The sequence below is a fragment of the Balaenoptera acutorostrata genome, chromosome 15, assembly GCF_949987535.1.
Source record: "Balaenoptera acutorostrata chromosome 15, mBalAcu1.1, whole genome shotgun sequence".
Taxonomy (NCBI): domain Eukaryota; kingdom Metazoa; phylum Chordata; class Mammalia; order Artiodactyla; family Balaenopteridae; genus Balaenoptera; species Balaenoptera acutorostrata.
In genome coordinates this window covers 46,791,389-46,816,462 of record NC_080078.1, presented here as the reverse complement: position 1 = coordinate 46,816,462, position 25,074 = coordinate 46,791,389, and the positions used below count along the sequence as shown (strand labels likewise).

The following is a 25,074-nucleotide window of genomic DNA, read 5'->3' as shown; positions in this document are numbered from 1 at the left end:
GGAATTATATACATACTGATATATTCATTCATTGATAGCATCCCTTCCCCATGTCAGTGTTACTCTTTCTTTCTTTCTTTCTTTCTTTCTTTATTTATTTATTTATCTATCTATCTTTGTCATTCTATTATAAAATTTTTCTTTCGTTCAGGTCAATTCCAAATGTTTTTCCATTTGCAACTCTCCTCAAAAGGTTGTTTTTCAGAGCTGCTTGGTGAACTGTTTCCCCGTTGCTTCTGAGGCTCTTGTTTCAGCTCCACTAGTTGAGTCCTCCTCTGGGGGAGGATTCCCCATCCTCTTGCCTCTGGATTAAGAGTTGATCGTTGTAGCAGATGGTGGGTCAAAGCAGTCAAGTAAAACAAGTTTAAGTGATCTGAGCCTGGCTGTGGGGCAGGAATTTTAAAAGGGCTCAGCTGGGTGATTCTTCTGCTCTTTGTGGCCTTGGCTGACGTCATCAGTTGGGTGCATTCAGCTGGCAGCAGGGCTGGGTTGGAAGGTGGGAAAAGGCTTCATCCATATGTCTGGCCCCTCTGTGCTGCTCCATGTACCCCTCTTCTCCACCTGGGGGGCTAATCTGAGTGTCTTTACAGCAGGGTGGCTGGATTCCCAGAGGGAGAAAGTGGAAGCTGCTGGTCCTCTGGGGCCTTGGCTTGGGGGCCCCAGATATCACTTCCACATGTCACTGGTCTAAACAAGTCACAGAACCAGTTCGAATTTAAGGAGACAAGAAATAGATTCCACTTCTTGAGAGATAAGGATCTGGGGCCATCTTTAACCCATAGTAATATGCGCTGATAACTTCTACTTCTCTGTTTTCTGTACTTTAACTACATCTCTTATGTTTTATCATTTTAAACAATTTTTCCAAACACAGAGAGACTTGGAAACCCTCCCAGCAATGAATTATAAAATGTTGCCTTTATTTGCCTTTGAAGAGTTAATTTTTTTTCTACACATAAATCCACAGATATATATTATATATTTTAAGCCAAAGGGAAGTTTTTAGCTAGTTTCTGATATATAGCCACCATTATACCTGTCCAGTTATTAATTTTTCAAGGAGTTACGTACTACAGCATAAATTTGACCAGCGTAATCTGTTCAACACAGAATATTTCAGAGCATAGGTATGTTAGACTGTCATGTGTAAAATGTAAGTAAATGTCTAAAAAATTAAGTAAAAATAGGGGTTCTTTTGCAACATACATCAAACAGGAAAATAAAGGGCATAGGAACGTAATCAACCAAGTTTCCTTACACAGTGCATATTGCTTGAGTCAAGGAAAAAAAGCAGATTGGAATTAAAATTTGTATTGCATTTTGGGAAATGTTGTGCAAGGAGAGAGATGTTACTGGAACTGCTGAGTGAATTTTGTTTACTGCCGTTCAACTTTCCACCAAGCAAATCATGTGAGAAGGGACAAGGATAAATACACCTATTTCTGTAGGTAATTTTTCTGTTTCACACCTCTGATTCATCTCTCTGCCTCGCTTTATGGGGAGTCATGCTACACTGGTTACAATTAATTTCAGTGCTGCATATTAGCCATAAAGAGGTATTTCATAAATTGACTTGATGTATTTTTTTTTTTCCTCTGTGGTTTTCTTGAAAGATGAGAACGGTCCACAGGGAAAGCCACGTGCCAAAGAAATGGAAAGGCAGAGCCAAGAAGCAGGTGAGCTCAGATTTCTTTTGAGGCGTCTCCTAGGACTCATCCCCAGAGGTGAAAATGGCTTTACTTAGTGCCCTTTTCTGAAAATATTTATACCGTTTCACCAGGTTAATATCAATATTCGTTCAGGTCTCCCTCAGGAAGCCACCAACCCTGTTAACTGCAAGTGTCAGGCTCACCAATCAGAAGGGTACCCTCCCTCTCAGGTCTCAGTCACCTGCCCCACTCTTCTCCCACGTGATTTCAGTTTGCTCAGTGATGCTTTACACAGGACAGGCAGAGGTTGGAAGGACCATGTCAGAGCTGGGCTGACTTAGGGCAGGTCAAAATCAGCAGATTTAGTTTGGGGGAAAAAGTGAAATGAAAAACATTCACAGGGGGACTTCCCTGGTGGTCCGGTGGTTGGAACTCTGCGCTCCCAATGCAGGGGGTGCGGGTTCCATCCCTGGTCGGGGAACTAAGATCCCGCATGCCGCAGGGAGCAAACAAACAAACAAAAAAATTAATTTAAAAAAATTCACAGGAAATATATCAGAGGCTTTCCTTCCACAATGAATGGAGTGTCCTTTACTGTTTTGCATTAAATTTTGAAGAGCCGTGCTTCTGGTCATTTCTCTGTATGTTGTAGACGATGGTGTGAGGTGTGACAGAGGCTTACTACCCCACACCCAGAGTTCAATGAGATCCAAAGCCTTCCTGACATCAACTCTGTTCACTGAAGAACAGATGTGCCAATGGAATGCTTAGAGATCTTCTACTGTAGATTATAAATTAAACATTTTTAAATAAAATAGCACTTAAGACTCAAAAGAGATTGTCATCACCTTAGGTTTATCTTTTCTTCCTCCCCACTTTTGTACTCAGGCATGCTCTCCTTTCAAAGAATGATTCACACAATTTTGCAGTTATCAACATAACCACCAAAATAAAAATTTCCTTCTTCTTTCTATTTTCCAAGTCATTCTTCTGGTTCTAATGAGCCCAACGGATGGGACATCTTTGAAATAGTGGGCTCTGCTCATGTGCCTGCCACGTCCTAAGCCATATGCTGGACTCTTAGAAATAAACCAGGTAGTGTGATAAGTTTTTCACTGAAAAGTTCCTACATGAACCTTGGAACTTTTGCTAGAGAACTGAAAGCTTTTATTATTAACCTGGAAGATGGAATTGAAGGAGGCCAATCAGAGAAGGCACTGAAGCAAGGCAGCAAGGACCTTGTGTACCTGCCACTGGGTCAGTTGGCTCCCTTTGCTAAAGTGTAGTCCTTGCAATGGAATGAATTTCTAATACAGAAAAAGGTTGTTATCCACACCGCCATCGCCCCTCAGCTCCCGGCCACCACATCGTTATGCTCCGTGGAAGATGAGTTTTCTGTGAAAAGCAGTCACTGTTTTTACTGTTTGGGGCTGATGGATATTAATCAACTAGCTGCTGACAGCTGAGGCCATTCTCTGAATATCATGGTTTTACAGGTTTTATTCAGTCACTGCTCTGTCCCAAACTGTCTTTATCGACATAGATTTCTCCCGCCCCTGTTCACACACACGCACACGCATACACATACACAGGCACAGACATATAGACATGCACACACATCTGCCTGCTTTTTATTCATTCATCTCTTTTCCCCTAATCAGTTGAGAAGAGGCAGTGTCTTTATGGATTTAGGACCATCTTGCCTGTTAGGAGAGAGTGGTAGAATACAAGCTGTCTTCTCCACCTCTTAGATGGACGACATCATCACCACAATATGGGTGCGTCTCATGGTAGAGAAGATTCCAAAATGCACCCCTGAGGGGCTCTTCTTGCTTTTCTAAGTGGGCCCGCTGCCCGGCACAGAGTCCAATGGCAGGATTCGTCTATGCTCTTGGCCAGTGTCAGCATACATTGTTGTGTCTGCTCTGCGTCCCTCATCCAAGAGCAGAGAAGTCAGAGATGCAGTTCTGGTCATTAAAGTCCTTCTGACCTGCTGTTATACTTCCAAAATAAAAGTAGCTTCCTTTCAGTCAATAGAATGTCCAGCTTCAATTCTAACTACACAACTCTGCAGGCCTCTTCCATATCATGCAAAAAGCACAATCTCAAACCAGCATAATCCAGCAGTTCTGACTGCTGTCATGATCGAATCAAAGTGGTAGGTCCTATTCCTCAAACAGCCATTTAACAAATACCTATCCGGGGTTTGCTGTGACCCAGGCACTGTTCTGGACACTGAAATAGGGCAGCAAACAATAAAGACAATTTCTTTGCTTCCTTGAAACTTATATTCTGGTGGCAGTGATCCAAAAATAAACAATTTTAAAAAAGTATGATAGTGACAAATGCATTGTGGAGAAATGATGTAATGTAGAAGGAATCCTGAGAAGGCAACATTCCGTTGGCTGGACTTGGGGAGGACTCCTTGAGGGAGCAGTAATTAAAGTGAAATCTCAACGATGAAATAGCGGGAGAGCATTCCAGATGGAGGGTCAAGATAATGCAAATGATTTCAGGCCGATTTTAACAGGTTGGAGAAGGAAGTTCAGAGTGGCTGGAGCGTGATGGATGAGGGAGAACATGGTGCGAGATTTGGGAAGACATCATAGGACCAGGTTATGTCTGACTGCATAAGATTTGATTTTGTTAGAACTACAAGGCGAAGCCAATGGAAGGTTTTTAGTAGTAGAGGGACCTAATCTGTTTTAACAAACTCACTCTGCCTGTGAATGAAAATGGGTCAAAAGAACCAAAGTGAAACCAATTGAAAGACTATAGCAGGAAAGCAGTGATGGAGGTTTCTGGAAATGGAGACGAAATGGCCTGAGGTGTTTTGTTCCAGAGGTAGAAGTAACAAGATGTGCTGATGGATTGGATCTAGGGCGTAGGGGAAAGAAGAATCCAGGCTACATCCTAGGTTTTTAGCATCAGTAACTACATGGATGATGGTACCACTTACTGATGTATGAAAGACTGGCCACAGGGCACAGTTTTTATTAATAGAGTTAATAGTTCAGTTTTGGCCATGGTAAATTCAAGAGGACTCTGGGCCATATGGGATGTCAAGAAGCCAGTTAGGTATCTGAGTCTGGATTTCTAGGGAGGGATGTGGACCAGAGATACAGGCTTGGGAGTCACTGGCAGAGAAATGATACTTAAAACCATGTGACTGGGTGAGATTCACTAGAGAGAACATGTAAATAAGGAGAACAATGAGGCCTGGGACACCATGGCCTCTAGACATGTGGCATCAGGGGAAAAGGAACAGCCACAGCAAGAAAGTGATTCAGAAAGAACAGAGTAGACTCTGAAATGCTCCTGAGAAGTCAAGGAAGATAAGAAAGGAGAAATGGCCATTGGATTTGGCAAAGTGAGGTCATTGACGCCTTTGATAAGAGAATACTTCAAGGAGGATCGACGAAGCCAGTTGGAGTGCTTTATGGAGAGACCGTGAGATGAGGAAGTCCAGAGCGATAACATGGACTGCTCTTTTAGGGAGTTCTGCCGTGAAGGGAAGCAGAGAAATGGGATGATGTGACATCAAGGCAAGGTTGAAAGTTTGTAGTTTGTTCTTTTGTTGTTAATAGGAGTTTGGCATCTAACAAAAGAAAGTGATTCGTCTCCAATTATCTCCCTACCAAAAATCTTACTCTCTGTTCTGATAGAGATGTGACCTAAAAGTAACAGTCATATACATTATGGACGAAGGATATACTAGAAGATATCTGATTAGCCTTTAAATGTGTTAGTCGCCATGCGTGTATGAGTTATCTTTAGTTCTATAACCTTGTTACTGCATGAAAAAAATGTATATATTCCTTTTCCATTTGACAAGTATTAACCATTCCAAATAATTTTGATAAGCCTTCCTGTCTTAAATATACTATTTTAGTGTTAGTAAGTTAGTTATCATCCTGGAGCCCAAATGCTAGTGGAGTCACTGGGGTGCTGATAATACTAAGAAGAAAGTCCAGCTCCGACGAGGTTAGTTGCTGCTGTGAGGCCCGGGCACGGACCTCCAAGTTCCTTAGTCCCCACTCTGTGCTTGGCTGACATGAAATCACCAAACGGCTTTTGGTGCTTTCCTACAAATGATCCCCTTCTCCTGGACCTCTTCTCTGACGGCCATCAGATGTACTCCCTGCAGTCTGACAGCCTGGCGTAATGGAATAGAAGTGTTGTGCTAAGAAAAACCAAACTTTAAAAACACACACATAAAAGCACTTCGTAGAAACTTGCAAGGATATACTTTCTTTCACAGTCTTTTACTAAGAAAAATAATGTACCATTCTTCTAGAGGTAGGGAAGAAACAAAATGCCAAAGTATAATACTACCAAGCAAACAGTCTTCTTCACCAAGAAAATAGTTTTGTAGTTCATCAGGCTCTGTCTTAACTGAAGTGTTTTTGTTCCATTAATCGTAGAAGAGAGTCACAAACCGAAGCCCCTTCAAAGACCTTTCAGTGTATTAGAGCACGAAACAGGCTCCTGCTTCCTTCGGTGGAGTAGGAAGTGAGGTGGGAAGGGAAGCTCCAACCTGACAGTATTTGGCTCTGAGACAGTGTTTCTCTTTCTGCCTTATAGGTGGTGTCAGCGCTGCCACCGTGCCCAGTCCTTCTTCAGAAGAGGCAGCTGAAGTCTGTAAAGATGAAGGTATGAGGCCACTTACTACATCTAAAAATCACAAACTCTTAGAAAACCGTTTGGGTTTTATTTGTATGGGAAAATGAAGCAGTGTGCAAATCTATCCAATTCTCTTTAAGCATCTCTATTTCCAACACAAATATCCAACCCCCTCTGTTTTATTCCATACCTACCATTTTCAGAATTTATATCTCCATTTACATTTGTTCCTCTGTAAAGTAACTGTTCATGAAACAATAGAATGATTGGAGAAATTACGTTTAAAGAAGACGTTTATTTGAAACACCAGAATTAGGCTGTTTACAGCTACTTGTCAGGAATGGCTTCATTTGAGAACCGTCTACCAGAGAGCTCCATTATCTAGACAGAATAAGAAAGAAGAAATGTTTGAAAGGCATCCTTGAAAATAAATCTTCGGCAAGAACATCATTCCTCATTCTATGGGCAGTTACTATGAGAAAATGTTGCTGACCCAAGTATCTTTAGAAGAATAAAAAAGTAAAAGAAAAATTTATGTTGGTTCTAGGAGAAAATTTGAGGGAGAAATAGTGGGGACATTCATGTGCAGATAATAGAGTTTTAAAGATATATATTGTCTAAAGGAAAATGAAATCATCACTTATTTTCTTTCCCTCCTGATTAACTGTCCACACACACACACACACACACACACACACACACACACACAAAAGTAATATTATTTTATATCTGTCATTGATAACTACTAAAAACCCTTCTGGAATGGTAGACGAGATTGTTACATTTGTACAAATGGACATCTGGTAAACCATGTGATATACTTGGAACTTTTAGATAAACACGCTGAATGCATTTCTTCAGTTTGGAGTGACATGAAAATATATCCATACTTAAGATTGATATTAGCTACTCCTGGAATCAATGTTTAGAAAATCAAAGTGGTCTTAAAAATAAGAGTCAACTGTTTGCATCATTCATTTAATTTCATGTTGCCTGTAAACGGTTTTTCTAAATGAGGTGCCCTGTGTAGGGAGGGTAGTTGCTAAGATTGTGAACTCTGGGACCAGATGGTTGAGGCTTAAATCCTGTCTCTACCACTGGAAATGTATGTAATCTTTGACAAGGAATTCAAGTACTGAACAAGGAATTAACAAGTAATGACAAGTAACTAACTTCTTTGTGCTTCACTTTTCTCCTCTGTAGAATGGGAACAGTAACTGTATTTACCTCTCAGAATACAATAATACACGTCCATTGCTCAAACTGTTTACTTGGTACCTATGCAGACTGGGCTCCCCAGGAAACAGACTCTGTGATGGAGATTAGGGAGCTGACATTTATTAGGGGGAGCTCTTGGGATCAACACCTGTGAAAGGAAAGGGAAGAATGCAGAACTGGGTAAAGGGAGAAACTGAACTACAAGGCCTTCTCAACAGAAGCCACATGGTCTGAAGATGACATGACCATTCTGAGATGTCCAGTTGGGATGAGAGAGTCTGGCTATTAAAACCTCCCATTTGATAAGTCACCTGTCATTGGCTGCCTTGGGAAGGGGTGTGGCCTTGGATGAAGCAACTCTCTTCTGCTGGGGTGATCCTGGAAGCTTGAGAGGGATGAGGGCTGCCTGCAACTGGGAGAGTGAGCTCTTCCTTCCTGAAGGAGGATGTGGGTGGCCCAACACAGCATCCACCATACTGTTGCTTTTGGTGGTCTTTTTCTAGTTCATTGTCACTTTTTTACTGAATCCCTTGGCACTTCCCTTCATACTACTCAGATATGTGTTCTGACATCCCTGGTTTTAAAATTCTTTGGAATATCTAAAAATGTAAACCATGTTAGATCACCTAGGTTCTCATAATTAACTCTAGGTCATCTTAGAGAGAGAAATAAACCTGAGTAAAAGACAAAGAGTGGTGTTTATCCTAAGCAAATAAATTCGGACATCATAATCATTTAGGCTGTGATACAAATTTTTCAGTGTCCTGAAGTGGAATGGCAGAGTTTAGGAAACAGAAGAAATAATCTAATTTAAGTGCTTCAAACTGAGATTTTTCCTATAGAGTTGTTTGGTTTGGAGATATCACACCCTTATAGAAACACACTGTTTGTGGTGTTTCTTCATGCTTTTAGGATCTCACACCATTAATTGCTCATTCCAGGATCAATTTCTCGGAACACTTTTAGATGTTTTGTTTTGTTTTTTTACATGGAACTTTTAATGGTGGTAACTCCAATGAGTTCTGTCACATATCACAAATGCAATTTCCTAATAAGACAAAATGTGAAGTTTTAGGGATTTTTACCAAAATAAATTATTAATAGCCATTAACCTCTGGATCTAAGGAAAAGAATTTTGAAATCCACATTAACAAGTGATCCAGTTTCCATTAAAAATAGAATATACAGGTTATGATTTTTGCCTATTCCTTCTGAAATAGCATGTACAGAAGACCACTATTTTAACTGATTATCACTACAACACTTAGGCCAAGCATCTACTGCTTACAGAACTGCAAGTGTGGAGATAGATACATAGCTTGATTGATAGATACATAGCTTAGAATGAAAAATAAATGAATTTGCCATTGAGAGCCTCCGAGATTGAGGTCATGATGAGGTTAAAAGGCATTCATATATGTTGAGAATTCATTTCAAACATTCACCATTATAAGTTTCATGCAGAAATATATCTCCTTGGTGACATCTGGGCTATTTATGAGCTCTACAGCTATAAGGCTGATTATAAAAATGCTTATTACACTCTCCAGTTTAAGTGCAGAATATTTTTGCTGACCAAAGTTCTTCAAGGGGCCCTTGCTCTCTTGTCTTTGTTTCCAGGCTTTGCTCCTGACCCAGCATCTTCTTCTTAAGTCTTGGAATCACCAATATTATGGACTAGCCTTTTTTTAGTATTCTTTCCAATATAATTCCCAAAGATTTTGAGCCTCATTAGTTATTTTCAGCTTTGCTTGTTGGTTGGCTGGCTTTATATTTGTTATAATTTTGGCTCCCACAGGAAACTGGTGTCTTCTAGAGTACAAGGACTAAAAACAAAAGAAAAAATGAGCTGGCTAATGTCACTTGGTTTGGGAGATAAGATTTTTAAAAAATTAAAACAGATATGTGAAAGTTGAAGAATTTCAAGAGGAAGTGTCTTTTGGGGTGTCTTCTAGGCCAGCGATTTTGTTCAAATGTTCTAGACATATTTCCCACTGGGTACCAAGAATGGATGTTTATTGCCCATTTACCCCACATAACAGCTAACAGTGCAAGCTGCTAACAGAAGGAGGTACAACTGATTGGCTTATGGATCAAGAGCTAGATTGTGAGCTCCAGACGGAGGACACCTGTTCCCAATGACTCATCACAGCCTTCGGGTGGGCAGGAGTTGAGCTGGGTGGAGGAGATGTGAGGAGGAGGAATGCCGATGAATAATTCATCCACACAAGGGGTGCATGCCAGGGATGCAGCAGCCGGAACTGAATAGAAATGAACTCCAAGGCAAAGAAACCTGAGAAAATATCTGTTGGTTGATGGGAGCTCTGAGGTCCTTTATAAAATAGGGCATACACTTATCTATTGAGAGATTTCTTTCTCTACTGGTAAAAATATTCCAATTATTGCTTTAATGGTAGTTTACACTTTAAATCCTTAAAAACAAACCCAGGAGTACAAATGTGAAGGCTATTTAAGTTAACAAATATAGAGGCAATCAGATGGAGAGGCTATAAACCCAGGAGTAAAATTTGTATTAGGAATATCAAGTATTCTGGTTGAAACTGCTGCAAAGTTATAATTATTTTTTATTATCATCATTATTTAAGATATAGTCAGTCTGCTTAATTCAAGGAAAACTCTCTGTTCTGTTATCTCAACACTCTTAATAGCTCATCCTCACTCACACCCAAGACCAAGGCACCTTCCGGGGGCGGGGGGAGTGCTGTTTAAACACATCCTGATTCTGCTGTCTTATTATTTAATCAGTGCCTAATTTGAATTTGAAGGGCAACTAGACCAAATCATATGCTCATTAATATTAACAAAATCAACTAATACTCAGGTGCGTGCACACCCGAGCTAGTATTCCTTTGGAGCTCGGCGTAAGTCATGGCATTGCTGTCTGCTGTATACAAAGTGGGATGTCACTTGGCAAAGGACATATTAACCCTTAATCTAGTTTCAGGCCTCCTAGAGGTCAAAATTTCTGTAGGATAGGGGGAAAGCTCCAGCAAGAGTCAGCCTTGCCAAAGAGGACAGCAAAGAAAGGATGGGGCTATGTATGAGGAATCAGATTCAGGAATGTGCAAGAGCTGAGCATAAATGCTCCCAACCACGGGTAGCTGTAAGCCTGGGCCAGGGGTGTCGACTCCAGAAGATTCTATTCTATTCCTTATCTAAATCGTTGGAGAGAAACAAAACATTGGGCCACCTATGAAATTTCCCTCAGGCTTCCCTAGTAGGATTCTTCTTAGTCCTTTCCCTATTCTAGAAATCCATTATCACCCTACTAAGCATTCTCCCCGCTACCCACCACCGTGGGAGAGAGCTGTCCCCTGTCCTAGATCTGCACTGATGCAGTGTCTGGATACGCCGTGACACCCAGGGCTATCAGTCTTGGATGGTAAGAGTCTGAAATGTGGAATGAGAGCCGCTGCCCTCTGGTAGTTCAGTGAAGGGGAAAGGACTATGATATATGGAGTGTGTGCTCTACTCAGTGCTTTATGTTTCTGTACAATCTATTTTTCATTTCACAAAAAGGTAACCTGAGAGTCAGGAAGGAGAGAGAGAAAGGTGTCCGTGGCGGGTGGGGAGAGGAGAGCTACTTTATCAGTGTTGATTACCATGGCTAATACTTGCATGATCTTACATAATCCTCAAAAACGATAGTATTTGATTCTATTTTAATATAACGTTTATTTTTCTACTTGTAAGGATAATGCATATTTATTGTAAAGTATTTTTAAATGCAGAAAAATATAAAATGCAAAAGCATATAATGATTTTCCCTTTAAGGTTTAAACTGTAAAAAAAAAAAACAGAAAGTCTTCTATTTTTTCAGTTAGCAATATACCATGAATATTTTCCCATGTCTTTAAAAATTTCTCAAAGGCATGCTTTTTATTGGAGGCATAATATTTCATCATATGGTTGTCCCACAATTTACATAACCAGTGTCCTAATGTTAGATTATTTAGTTACTTACAGTTTTTCTCTCTATTATAAATAATAGAGAAATGCAGTATATACATTTTAGATAAATCTGGGTGTGTATCTATGATCAGTTCCTCAGGATGAGATCTTGATTTTTCGTTGATTTACTAGGGAAAATATTAAGATATTTTTATTGCTTACATTTATTTTCTTATTTTAAAAGTAATGTGTGTTTATTAAATGAAAAAATAAGCAAAAGAAGAAATGAAAAATATCACTCATAATCTCAATCCCCAGAAATAAACATATGTAGTATGCTGGTATATAAACTTCCAGACTTTTTCTAAACTACCACATATATATGTGAAGTTTTTTTAGGGTATTCTGCAATGTATACTAGTTTGAAATTGTCTTTTAAATATAGCAATAGATTGCAAAATATTTTCCATGTCTTTTGATAGTCTAATATTATTTAATTATATATTCCAATAAGCAAAAGACCATAATTTACTTACCCAATTTCCATTTTGAGTCGTTTCTTTGGTTTCAGTTTTAAATTCTATACTGGCCAGGAACATGCTTTTAACTTTGTAGATGTTCATGATAATTCCTGTAAGAAAACCCAAATAAATTTAAAAATGCATACAAATCTCTTTTTTTTCTACAATGAATAGAGTTTATTCCCTTTTTTGATTCTTTAAATAATATATGTTCATTGTAGGAAATTCAAATAATTAAAGGGCATATAAGGAATAGAATAAAAACAGATGTGCAATCACAGCTCCCTGAGATAACTACCATCCGCATTTTGGGGACCATTCCTTCATGCATCACTTTCTGAATATACACACCCACATAAAATTGTATATAAACTCATCATATGATGCATGACTTTAATGTAATTTCCCTTTTATCTTGTTTGTTTACTTCCCACCTTCCAGTTATTCAGAGAGTAAAACACACTGATTAAGAATCTGGTCTCTGATCTCAACTTCCGGGGTCCAGATTCCAGCTCTCCTCTGACCTGTGTGACCTTGGGCAAATTACTTGGTCTCTGTGCACCTCAGTTTCCTCATACATGAAATGGGGATGATAATAACACCTCCATCACAGGATACTGAACATTAAAACAAGTCAATCCCCTTAAACATGTCAAGGAGTGTCTGATACACAGTAAGAGGCACAAAATTTTTAGCCATTGTTAAATGTATGTGTTTATTTTATAAAAACAGTATCATATTCTATGCACTTGTTGTTAACAGACAGCAAAACTTTGTGGAAATCCCTCCAAGTCATTTGTGTAGATCTAATTTATCCATTTTAAAGCTCAAATGATATGCCATAGCTTGGATGCACTATAATTTATTCAACCATTATCCTATGATGAGCAAGCACTTTCTTCCCACTTTATTGCCATACAAACAATGCTGCAATAGATGTCTTTTCCCATATATCTTTACAAGCAGTGCTTTTATTTGCATGGAAAGATTCCAAAAGTGTGAGTTCTGCTTTGAGAAGTATGTGTTTTTAACAGATACTGCCAAACTGCTTTCCCAAAAGACTATAACAATTCGTATTTCCATCAGCAATCATTATTTTTGTTATTTCTAATTTTTGCCAGTTCAATGGGTATAAAGTAATAGCTCATTACTTTTAAAAGGTCAGTATTATTATCCCAGTTTTGCAGGTAATTGAGGCTCAGAAAGCTTGAGAAACTTGTCCAGTTATCCAAAAGGTAGAATCAGAATTTGGAAACCAAGTCTGCCTGAACCATGCTTTTTCCATCCTACCGTACTGCTTCCCATCATGCTCTTCCCATTATACTGCTCCAACCATGCTCTTTCCATCCCACCAAATCATGCTTCTGGAGCAAGGGATATTCCTTGCCTGAGGGGGCTAGGATGCAGTGAGAGGGCAGCATGGGAAAGCTGAGACCCAAGAGAAGCCAGCAGAGCAGTAAGACTGAGGCAACAGAAGAGACCGGCCTACTTGGTCCATATTATAGCCTTGACTCTAACCCATAGTGAGAGTCTTACAAAGAAATGACTACACAGAAACTTCCAACTATATAACCCACCAGGTATAAAGCCCAAACCCCTTTCTGTATGGTCTGCTTCCATACTTCCTCATACCCCACATGTACCCTACTCTGTAGCCCAACTCACGTGTTTGTCATCTCCCAAACACCACTGGCCTACAGTGTTTGGCCATCATTCTGCCACATCTGTTTATTCAAGATTCACTTCCAATATCTTACCTTTACATCAGTCTTTTACGTCATTTTTCCCTTCCTCTCTTCCTCCTCCCCTCCCTCCCTTTCTCCCTCCCCTCCTTCCATCAAATTAACTGAGCCAACATTTCAAGGACAGGAATTATACTAGATAATGTGGGGTGGTTGGTGGGGGGATGCACATTTTCATCTTTCTTGATTTCTCCCCTCCTTATTACATTTCATCCCATACAATAGTGAACTGTCTTTTCTACTGCTCCTTATAAATGTGTTTAAAAATTATCATGTGCCTTGTATCAATATTATATACATGACATATCCAACTGACTAGAATGTAAATGTCTTGAAATCAGATACCAAATCGCATTCATTTTCATGTTTCAAGACCAACACAGTGACTTGTGCATAGTTAGTCCTCAGTATTGGATATAGAACCCATCATAAAAAATGTGCCACTTATAATTCTCCTAATGTCGTGGCCACTGTCCCAAAATACGTATTACTATTTTTAAGGCTCATATTAGATGAAATTCCCTTTCAGAATTCTCCTATTTCAGAAGTGAATTTTCCCCAAAATGTTATGCTGTAAAAACACAAATGTAAATTTGAGCCAGAGACTACCCTATTTGTTCACTTTCAGATTTGGATATTCTTACGCTATAAGAGAACAAAATTAACTTCTTCTAAATGATGAATGTATATAGATTATTTCCAGTGGCTGAGGCTAGTTATTTATGCTTAATTTATGGTAAGGCTTTTTGGATAAGCTTTTCAAATGCTTTGATTAAATATGTTTAAAATCGGATTAAATAGGTGGAAGTAGATAAAAATCATTTATCTACTTTTTAGTATTAAAATTATATTTACCTCCCATTTAGTATAGTTTAAAATATACATATATTTTAATATACATAGAGTAACATATATATAGCAATTGGAAGGCAATAGCAGTTGCTGTCTGATCACATTTTCACATATATATTTTTTTCCTTACAAATTGTTACTGTAATTACATATTTGCAGCAGTCAATTCAGTTATATGATCTCTTGGGCATATTTCTAAAGATCTGGTGAGTGAGGCTTGGAAAGAAAATCATCCCAGACTAGGTTATGGAAATCAACTGAGTGGGATAGTAACCCTTGTCCAACACACAGTAGGATCTAACTGTTGGTCCTAATGGGTCTGAATTAAGACAAAGAGTCCTGTAATCTATTTTCAGATTCACCGGCCTAGTTTTTAAGTTCTTTGGGGCAAGTCATGTACCCTTTATGAGCCTCAGTTTATTCTGGTTTCACATCACCACTGTGTGGCCAACTTTTTTAGGTTGTGCCTCAGTTTTCTCCTTTGTAAAGTGGGGATAATAATAATATTTATATCACAGGGTCGTGAAAAGTGAAAATGCTTGTAACAGCTGCTCAAACATAGTAAATTTTCAGCAGGTGCTGACAACATTATTTTTTTACAATTATTGTTGTTAAATATATGTGTTGGCTTTAGAATTTTAACTACTCCAAACAGGACTCCTATGTCTCATTGAATCATCACCAAATCTATTGACATGTATAAAGTTAAAGAAGCTCGATCACAGTTGATATTCAAAATATTTAGCAACAGATGTGGCCCAGTGGCTGCCCATCAAGGTGAACACGCTCTGGTACATCATACTGGCAGAGACCAGTTGAATAGTGAAAACAACTGGAGTAAACTATACAGACAAGCAGGAGCACTTCAGAACTCTCTGTCTGGCCCCCATTCACCAAGGATTTGATAGCTGGGTAGCCTGGCTTGAATACCACACATAGACATTCCTTTTGTTCCTTCTATAGCTCCTTCTACCTGCTTTGCATTTTATTCTCTTATAGAAAAGACCTAGAATGGAAGGTCCATATATCCACATTTTAGGATGCTTTTGTCAGCGTGGCCTAATAAGAGTAATCATACATCTTTAAAGCAAGCACACTTTTGAGAGTGATGAGGGTGCTATTAATAATTATACCAGGGCATGGTGGCGCAGTGGTTGAGAGTCTGCTTGCCAAGGCAGGGGACACGGGTTCAAGCCCTGGTCCGGGAAGATCCCACATGCCGTAGAGCAACTAAGCCCGTGCGCCACAACTACTGAGCCTGCGCGTCTGGAGCCTGTGCTCCGCAACAAGAGAGGCCGTGATAGTGAGAGGCCCGCGCATCGCGATGAAGAGTGGCCCCCGCTTGCCGCTACTAGAGGAAGCCCTCGCACAGAAAGAAGACCCAACACAGCCAAAAATAAATATAAAAATAAATTAATTAATTAAAAATAAAAAAAAATTTAAAATAATAATAATAATTATACCAGGGCAAGCAATCACACTGGAACCAGGGAAACCAAGATGTGTACTCACCCCACCAAACATGAACGAAGTCTTTTCAGCCTACAAATCAAAATCATAATATCACTCACACATATTCAAGAATGTTTGTTGAACTTTGACTCCTAAAAATGTACTATTCTTAGAGTATAATTTTTTTCTATCTTGTCACTTTCTTGTTAATTAGTATAAAAAATAATATTTGGAATAACTCTTTAAGATAGTCCCATAAAAGGCGTATTCCTAGCCAATCTGGATAAATCCAGAGCATCTGCTAAGAGCAGTCCAATTTTCTTTGATTTTTATTTTTTATTTAAGTAGAGTTGATTTACAATGTTGTGTTAATTTCTGCTGTACAGCAAAGTGATTCAGTTATACATATACATACATTCCTTTTTATATTCTTTTCTATTATGGTTTATCACAGGATATTGAATATAGTTCCCTGTGCTATACAGTAGGACGTTGTTGTTTATCCGTTCTCTGTATACTAGTTTGCATCTGCTAACCCCAAACTCCCAGTCCATCCCTCCCCCAAGCCCCCTCGCCCTTGGCAACCGCAAGTCTGTTCTCTGTGTCTGTGAGTCTGTTTCTGTTTTGTAGATAAGTTCATTTGTGTCATATTTTAGATTCCATGTATTAGATGATATCATATGGTATTTGTCTCTCTGTCTGACTTACTTCACTTAATATGATAATCTCTAGGTCTATCCATGTTGCTATAAATGGCATTATTTCATTATTATGGCTGAGTAGTATTCCATTGTGTGTGTGTGTGTGTGTGTATATATATATATATATATATATATATATATATACACCACATCTTCTTTATCTATTCATCTGTTGATGGACATTTAGGTTGTTTCCATGTCTTAGTTATTGTGAATAGTGCTGCTATGGACATAGGGGTGCATGTATCTTTTTAAATTACAGTTTTGTCTGGATATATGTCCAGGAGTGGGATTGCTGGATTTTAGTTTTTAGTTTTAGTTTTTTAGTTTTTTGAGGAACTTCCGTACTGTTTTCCATAGTGGCTGCACCAGCTTACATTCCCACCAACAGTGTAAGAGGGTTCTGTTTTCTCCACACCCTCTCCAGCATTTGTTGTTTGTAGACTTTCTAATGATGGCCATTCTGACTGGTGTGAGGTGGTTGTAATTTTGATTAAACCAGCCTAATTTCCCATGAAATGGCTTTCAGATTAACCCAGTGATTCTCAGACTTTAATGTGCATTGAAATCAAATATACATTAATATTTGAGTTGAAAGCTGAATACTCTACTCTAAAGGCATTTTAAAGGATTTCCAGTATTAATTTTGAAGATATGTACTTTTGTCACTGCTTAAGATCTGACTTCTCTGAAAAACAGAGACCATGACAGTGGTTCATGTAGGATGGCATATGGTCATATTTTGACTGGGCAGAGACACTGGAGAAAGGCAATGTAAAAGAATTCACTTCAGATTCATGACATGGAGGGGCTCTTGCTCAGATATTCCCATGTTTAAAGTTGTATAGCATCCATTAGGATGTTAATAAGTGTAAATGAATGACAAAAGAATTCAGCAGCCAAAACATTTCAGAAACTACAAGTTTAGACAGGTGGTTTCCACATTGCAGGACTTTTCAGAGCCTTCAACATGCTGACATGCATTGAGAAGCTCAGGGGAGATTGAAGCATGTGGCATTTCCGATTTTAATTGACCAAATCTTATTTAAAAAATTGTTTTGTTTGTCATTTTTTTCATATATAAAACATTTTTAATCCAACAAATTATAGTTTGGGAAACAATCTCACATCCTATCCAGAAGAATTTTAAAATACAGTTTAAAGTTTTGTTTTCGATAAATCATAATCACTGTTATAATAAAAATAAGCAATAGTAAAATAACTTTTAAAAAATGGAGACTGAGTTTCTTAAATCCATTGTGGCACAGTGTTGTTGAGGGAATATTCTCCCTCAACAAGTTTCAGAAAATGATGTAGCCTCTCAGTTTTTGACGCTAGATTTCCATGAGCAAAAAAGTGTATCCTGCCTCATTCCTAATGATGTTTGTTGTCATCTATTCTTCCCACCACTGTTCCCAGGAGGGTATATTTATTAAGAGAGACAGAGAATGTTTCAGAACTGCTGCATTCCTTAACAAAAAGAAAAGAAAAATTGGCTAGCTAGTGGCAAAGACAAACATTTTTTAATCAAGTACAAAGACAAAGGTTTCCTAACAAACATTGATAGCATTTAATGGAAAGTTTTCTATTTCATTTAGAAATTAGCCTTCTTTCTCAGGCCAAAAGGACAGTAACCCTCACATATACATGTGTGCATACACAAAACAACACACACACGCACACCCAGACACTGTTTTAGACCCAACATGAATCTGCAAGACAAGATTTCTCCCAGCTTGATCTTTGATTTATGATGTTTTTTGTGATACTGGGAGACTCATAAAGATCTAAGTCTTTCAAAAGCCATTAAACTGTTACAGTTTACCTAAACCATCCATAAATGCTGTCTGTGCCAACCACGTTCTGAAGCAGAGTCATTACTAAATATTCACTCAATAACTCTATCCTAACCATGTAATGCGACAAACATTTCTGTTGACAGTTAAGACCTTGAGACCACTCCAAGCACCAGGCAGTGAACTTCTCTGAATCTTTCTTTTCAGTTTTAGGAAAATAAGCAACCATCTTTTCTCATCGTACAGTTTTCTGCTTTCTGCTTGTCGGAGCTTCCTTCCAACTGGAAATCCTGGTGTAGACTCATCCAGAGAACTTGGATCTGCAGCTGCGTGTTTATTACCTAACACTGATGTTTGCCAGGATCAGCAGGAGGAGCTCAGGTTACCCTTCCACACATACACCCTCCTCTTCCTGACAACATTCTTTGTGCAAGGTCAAAGCCCGTCCCAAACTCTTCCCCCGTGTTTCCCCCTAGGTTGAGCTAACAGAGCACATCAGACTCGGCTCCCATTTCACTCCCAGAAAGAGTGTCTCCTGAGTTTACGAGCAGCAATTCTTCCATCTCCACTCATCCTTTCTCCTCCTCCTCCTACTTAACTGTTCTCCTCTCTGAACCATGCTTCCTACCCAACAGTCTGCCTCTTTCATCAAGTATAAAGAAACCAGGAACTCACTATGGTTCATATGGTGACCATATGCCCTGAAATTTTTTTATTGAAGTACAGTTGATGTACAATATTGTGTTAGTTTCAGGTGTACAGCAAAGTGAATCTGTTATACATATACATATATCCATTCTTTTTTAGATCCTTTTCCCACATAGGCCATTACAGAGTATTGAGTAGAGTTCCCTGTGCTATACAGTATGGCTTTATTAGTTATCTACTTTTTATATAGTAGTGTGTTTATGTCAATCCCAATCTTCCAGTTTATCCCTCCCCCCTTACACCCTGGTAACCATAAGTTTGTTTTCTACATCTGTAATTCTATTTCTGTTTGGTAGATAAGTTCATTTATACCCTTTTTTTAGATTCCAAATGTAAGTGATGTCATATGGTATTTGTCTTTTTCTGTCTGACTTACTTCATTCAGTATGACAATCTCTAGGTCCATCCATGTTGCTGCAAATGGCATTATTTTGTTCTTTTTTATGGCTGAGTAGTATTCCATTGTATATACATACCACATCTTCTTTATCCATTCCTCTGTTGAGGGACACTTAGGTTGCTTCCACATCCTGGCTATTGTAAATAATGCTGCAGTGAACATTGGGGTGAATTGCCCTGAATTTTTAAGTACCATTCTGACTGCAAAGATTCTTTCTTCTTATCAGATCACATAATATGATTTCTGGAAGGAAAAAAAATAAAAGAGAAAAATATCTTCCTCCTGAGCATGGACTATCACCTCCTGGGAAACTAGGTTTGAGTGCTGTTGTCACAAGTATTTTGCTAGTTTTTCAGGAGGAAAAAAAATGGAGGTGGGATTAAAAACATAAATATCTAAAAGTATCTTTGCTGTCATGTTATGTCATCTTTGCTCATTTCTTCCTTTGAAAATCCTTTCAGTGGTAATGAAGAAATTGTGTCCAAAGAGCTTTGTGCACTGATCCTAATTGGTTGGGTTTTAATAATAATGACAATCAAACAGGCTTTATAGTACCCAAGTACCATCTCACTTAATTCTTTCAGTGACTCTTTGAGATGGAATATGAATTAGGGAATGCTAGCTGCTGTAACAAAAATGTCAAATTGACCCAAGAGAAATTTATTTTCTCATTTATATAAAATCCACAGTGAGAGGTCATGTTCCCTACAGTCTTTCAGGGACTCAAGGTGATGGAGGCATGTGAATTTCAGCTTGTGGTCCCTAAGGCTGCCTTGAGTCTTGACAGCAGATAGGAAGAAGAGCGAGAAAGGGTTGCATGGGAGGTTTTTACAACCAGGACTAAAAGTGACACACACCACTTCTGCCCACTTTCCATTAGCCAGAACTCAGTTGCATGGTACCACCTGACTGCAAGAGAGGTCCTCTCAGTCCTGCAAGTTACTCCTTCTTGTGTGACTAGGATAAAGGAAACAGATTTGTTGAATAGCTACCCTGTATTTTCCAAAGAGGGGTGGCATTGTTATTATCACTATTTTTTCCCTGTTTTTACAAATGAAGCAACCAAGATTCAGGTTGGATAACCCGCCTTGGACTACACAAGTATTGAGGGCTAAAGAACAGACTTGAGCTTGAGACTTTTTGAAAAAACAAAAATCACCCATTTCTGTGTTTTTTTCCCCCCTTATGCCATGAGTCTGCTCTGTATTAAGAAACACACACTATTAAGTCTTTATGGGATGTCAACTAATGCCATGAAAATGAGTGGTAAATACTTGATCTTTTCACATTTCTCTTTTGAAGGACAAGTCTATGTTTCAAGTTGACTGCTGTTTTTTAAAATCAATAATGCCTAGAACTAAATGATAATATGTTTAGATTTTTGCCTGCTGTGTTTTATAGCAGACTCTATAATTTTATAATGTTTTAATTCTTCATATCCTTCCTTATTTCAGATTCATATTTGAAGTGTTTCCCTCAAAAATGACATGAACAACAGGGTCTCTACATAAGCTAATAAATGGGAATGTGTCACATTAGGGGCTCAAGCAGAGCTCTGATTCACAAATCTGCTTATAGGTTTTCCTAGTGGCAGATATCTTATTATATTTGGTCTAGAATTTCACACACTTATGTGTTATATAGATAGCTGGTTTTAATGAGTCCAAGGTCAAGGGTATATATTTGGACCCTATATGAATCGGCTAACCTTATATAGGTCAAAGTTCATGGTCATATTAATATATCATACTTGAATATGATCTCATTCTGTAAGTCAAGTAAAAGGTCCTAAGGCCGACTGACATTCCCAAGCAAAGCAAAATGAGCATATTCAGCCCACTGCTTCTTGAATTCCTGTAATACTTCCATGTTTCCCTCAAAGTAAAATGCAAACGTGTAACTACAACATGTAAGACATACCATCGCAGACTGTACCTGACCCTCCATTCTTATCTCACAGAACCCTCTTTCCCCTCACTATGCCTCCATCTCATCATAGCCTTTTCTGGCCATCTTTCTAGGTAGGGCCTCTCCTCCACTAAACGTCCATCCCAGCCCCCTGTTCATTTCTCCGTAACACTTACAACTATCTGTAACCATGTAAACCTCTCTTTTGCATACTCACCTTTTGCCCATCCCTCCATTATAACTTAATTTTCATTGGGGGAAGGATAGCATATGTGTTGTCCATCATTTTACCTTCTGGTGATTCGTACAAAGTCTGGCCTTCAGAAAGTACCAATTAAAACGTATTTAGATTTAAAAATCTAAAAGCACCAATTAAAATGGTGTTATGGCCATCAACAAATATTGACTGGATTTTAACTCTTTGTAAGACCTTCTGCAAGAGGAAGAAGAAAATATTGCTGTTGACCTTCAAGGAATTTACAATTGAGATGGAAAAATGAGATATCCAGGCATGTGTTACATAGCTAAAATCAGCAACAACAATGCTAATTGTAGCTAATATTTATTTAATCCTTATTATACATTAGATTCTGTTCTAAAAATTTTACGTGTTTTCATTCATTCCACTCTCATCTATGAGATAAATGCAGTTATCACCCCAGTTTACAGACAAGGAAAGTGAAGCACAGAGCAGTGAGGCACATGGTCAGAGGCCACTTAACTAGGATGTGACACAGCTAACAAACCAGACAGAGTGACAAGTACAAAGGAAAGATTTCACAGGAACATGTCAAAGGAGCTTGGGGGCAAGGAGCATCTCTGGCATGGGGTTATCTGTGAAGTGTGGGTAGAGAATAGGAGATTTGAGCTGGGATCTGAAAGGTGCACAGATGTCGTAGATGGAAAGAAGCTATTCTAGTTGGGCAGAGGAGCAACCATGAAAGGTTGGAAGTAGGACATCAAAAAACCTATTTTCGGTTCGATGAACAGACTCACTTGACCTCAATGATGGATCCATTCATCTACTTATTCATTTGTTACTAAGGTAGAGCCCTGATTATAAAGAACTCTGAATGCCAAGCTAAGAAATTTGGGTCAAATCAACATAAAGCAGAAATTTTCAAACATTGGATATTGTTTGGGTATAAGTAGTTTTTTAGTGCAGTAGTTGTTACAAATTTATCGTTCTCTTTCTTCCTCTAATTCCTTCTCAGAGCATCCTCTCTGATTATACCTAATTAGACTCTTCTTTATCCCAGCCATGCCTATTAGCATTTGTAGATGCTTCTCTATATGCCAAATTAGATTTTCTAGTTTCTGATGGACCATCCTTTGGCAAGCTGCAGTTTCCCACCTTCACAACTCTGGCCTTCAAATAAACATGTCTTTAATTATTTGTATAAGTCAGGCTAATGCAAAATTCTCTAGAACAGCACTGTCTGATAGAAATAAATGAGAGCCACATATGTAACTTTAAATTTTCTAATAGCCACATTAAGGAAGAGGAGGGTGAAAACAGTTTTAATAATATATTTAACCAGTACATCCAAAATATAATTTCAACATATAGTCAATAGTAAAATATTGATGAAGTATTGTATACTCTTTTTTAGAAACTTATTAGTATAGTTCTCTACTACACACAGAACTGATATTCTGCTACTCACCCTAGTACCACTGCAGGAATGTTTAAAATACTGAAATACTTACATGGTGTTTGGCAAACAGTGACTTAACTCCCTTCCTTGCAAGTAACTCCCACCACCACTGCTATCCCTGGCACACCAGGGGTCTCCATGACCTTGCCCCAGGGCTGTGGGCATGTCCATCCTGATCAGAGACACCAATGCCAATTGTTAAGGGTTTTGAATATCACCCAGATTCCCTTATCACTACTTTGTCCATCCTATCCAAACACTGACTACTTGATATGGTTTAAGGATCAATGACAATTAACCCCAGAGAATCCGGATAGGGAAAGAGAACCTTACAATTAGGGAAGATTCCATTTCCAAGTCCATTTTGAGACTTTGTTCTGATGGGCAACAAGGGTACCAACTTGAATAGCTCACATTCAGAAGTCAAATAAATCATCCAAACAGCAGAAAGGCATATGTCAGTGTTAAGGACAGAATGTTTGTGTCCCCTCAAACACAAACAAACTTCATATGTTAATGCTGCTATGTGATGGTATTTGGAGATGGGCTCTTTGGGAGGTAATTGGGGTTATATTAGGTCATGAGGGTGGGTCCCTTCATGATGGGATTAGCAGCCTTATTAAGAAAAGGAAGAGAGAAACATCTCAAGCTCTGTCTCTCTGCATACACACTGAGAAAAGGCCATGTGAGGACACAGCAAGAAGGCTTCTTTCTGCAAGCCAGGAGGAGGGTCCCACCAGAAACCGAATCAGCCAATACCTTAATCATGGACTGCTCACCTCCAGAGCTTTTGAGAAAATAAATTTCTGTTGTTGAAGTCATTCAGTCTATGGTATTTTGTTATGGCAGCCCTAGCAGACTAATATAGTCAGTCATTGCATGAGGAAAATCTATTATAATGATTTCTAGAACTCATACTTAAACCTAGTCTAAAATATTACAGTAGTAGATTAAGATAAAATCTTCCTGGAAATAGAAAATACCATTTTTACATTAATCTATAGTATATTTCCCAAGGTTCTCATAAAACAACATCTTACAGTATTTTGTTTTAGCACATTTTTCTCAGTTTATGAGGCAAAACATTGCCCTTATCATACAAATGCCTCTATACACCCCATTTCCTGTAATACCAGATGTTGCCTGATTTTTCCCCCCACCAGGGTCAGTTTTAAAAATGAAATTTACTGAACTTGTTTTGTTCTGCAAGACCAGGCTGTTCCCCTCTTTAACTTTCTCTAAGTTTCTTGGTCCAGTATCTTTCTTTCTTTTTTTTTTTTTTTTTTTAAACATCTTTATTGGAGTATAACTGCTTTACAATGGTGTGTTAGTTTCTGCTTTGTGAATCAGCTATACATATACATATGTCCCCATATCTCTTCCCTCTTGCATCTCCCTCCCTCCCACCCTCCCTATCCCACCCCTCTAGGTGGTCACAAAGCACAGAGCTGATCCCCCTGTGCTATGCGGCTGCTTCCCACTAGCTAGCTATTTTACATTTGGTAGTGTATATATGTCCATGCCATTCTCTCACTTTGTCCCAGCTTACCCTTCCCCCTCCCCATATCCTCAAGTCCATTCTCTAGTAGGTCTGTGTCTTTATTCCCGTCTTGCCCCTAGGTTCTTCATGACCTTTTTTTTTTTTTTTAGATTCCATATATGTGTGTAAGCATACGGTATTTGTTTTTCTCTTTCTGACTTACTTCACTCTGTAGGACAGACTCTAGGTCCATCCACCTCACTACAAATAACTCGATTTCGTTTCTTTTTATGAGTGAGTAATATTCCATCGTATATATGTGCCACATCTTCTTTATCTATTCATCTGTTGATGGACACCTAGGTTGCTTCCATGTCCTGGCTATTGTAAATAGAGCTGCAATGAACATTTTGGTACATGACTCTTTTTGAATTATGGTTTTCTCAGGGTATAT

At 38.6% G+C, this 25,074-nt stretch overlaps 1 protein-coding gene across 4 annotated transcripts in view; it reads left to right on the top strand.

Moving 5' to 3' along the window:
• Positions 1 to 25,074, top strand: part of MACROD2 (mono-ADP ribosylhydrolase 2) — a 2,013,670-nt gene that overhangs the window by 1,886,428 nt on the left and 102,168 nt on the right. For 3 of the 4 annotated variants that reach the window (XM_057529039.1, XM_057529041.1, XM_057529038.1), the window contains 2 exons: positions 1,614 to 1,676; positions 6,234 to 6,302. In XM_057529039.1, coding sequence (XP_057385022.1) covers positions 1,614 to 1,676; positions 6,234 to 6,302 — 132 coding nt within the window. The remainder of the gene's footprint in view (positions 1 to 1,613; positions 1,677 to 6,233; positions 6,303 to 25,074) is intronic. The other variant, XM_057529040.1, reaches the window with a different exon arrangement.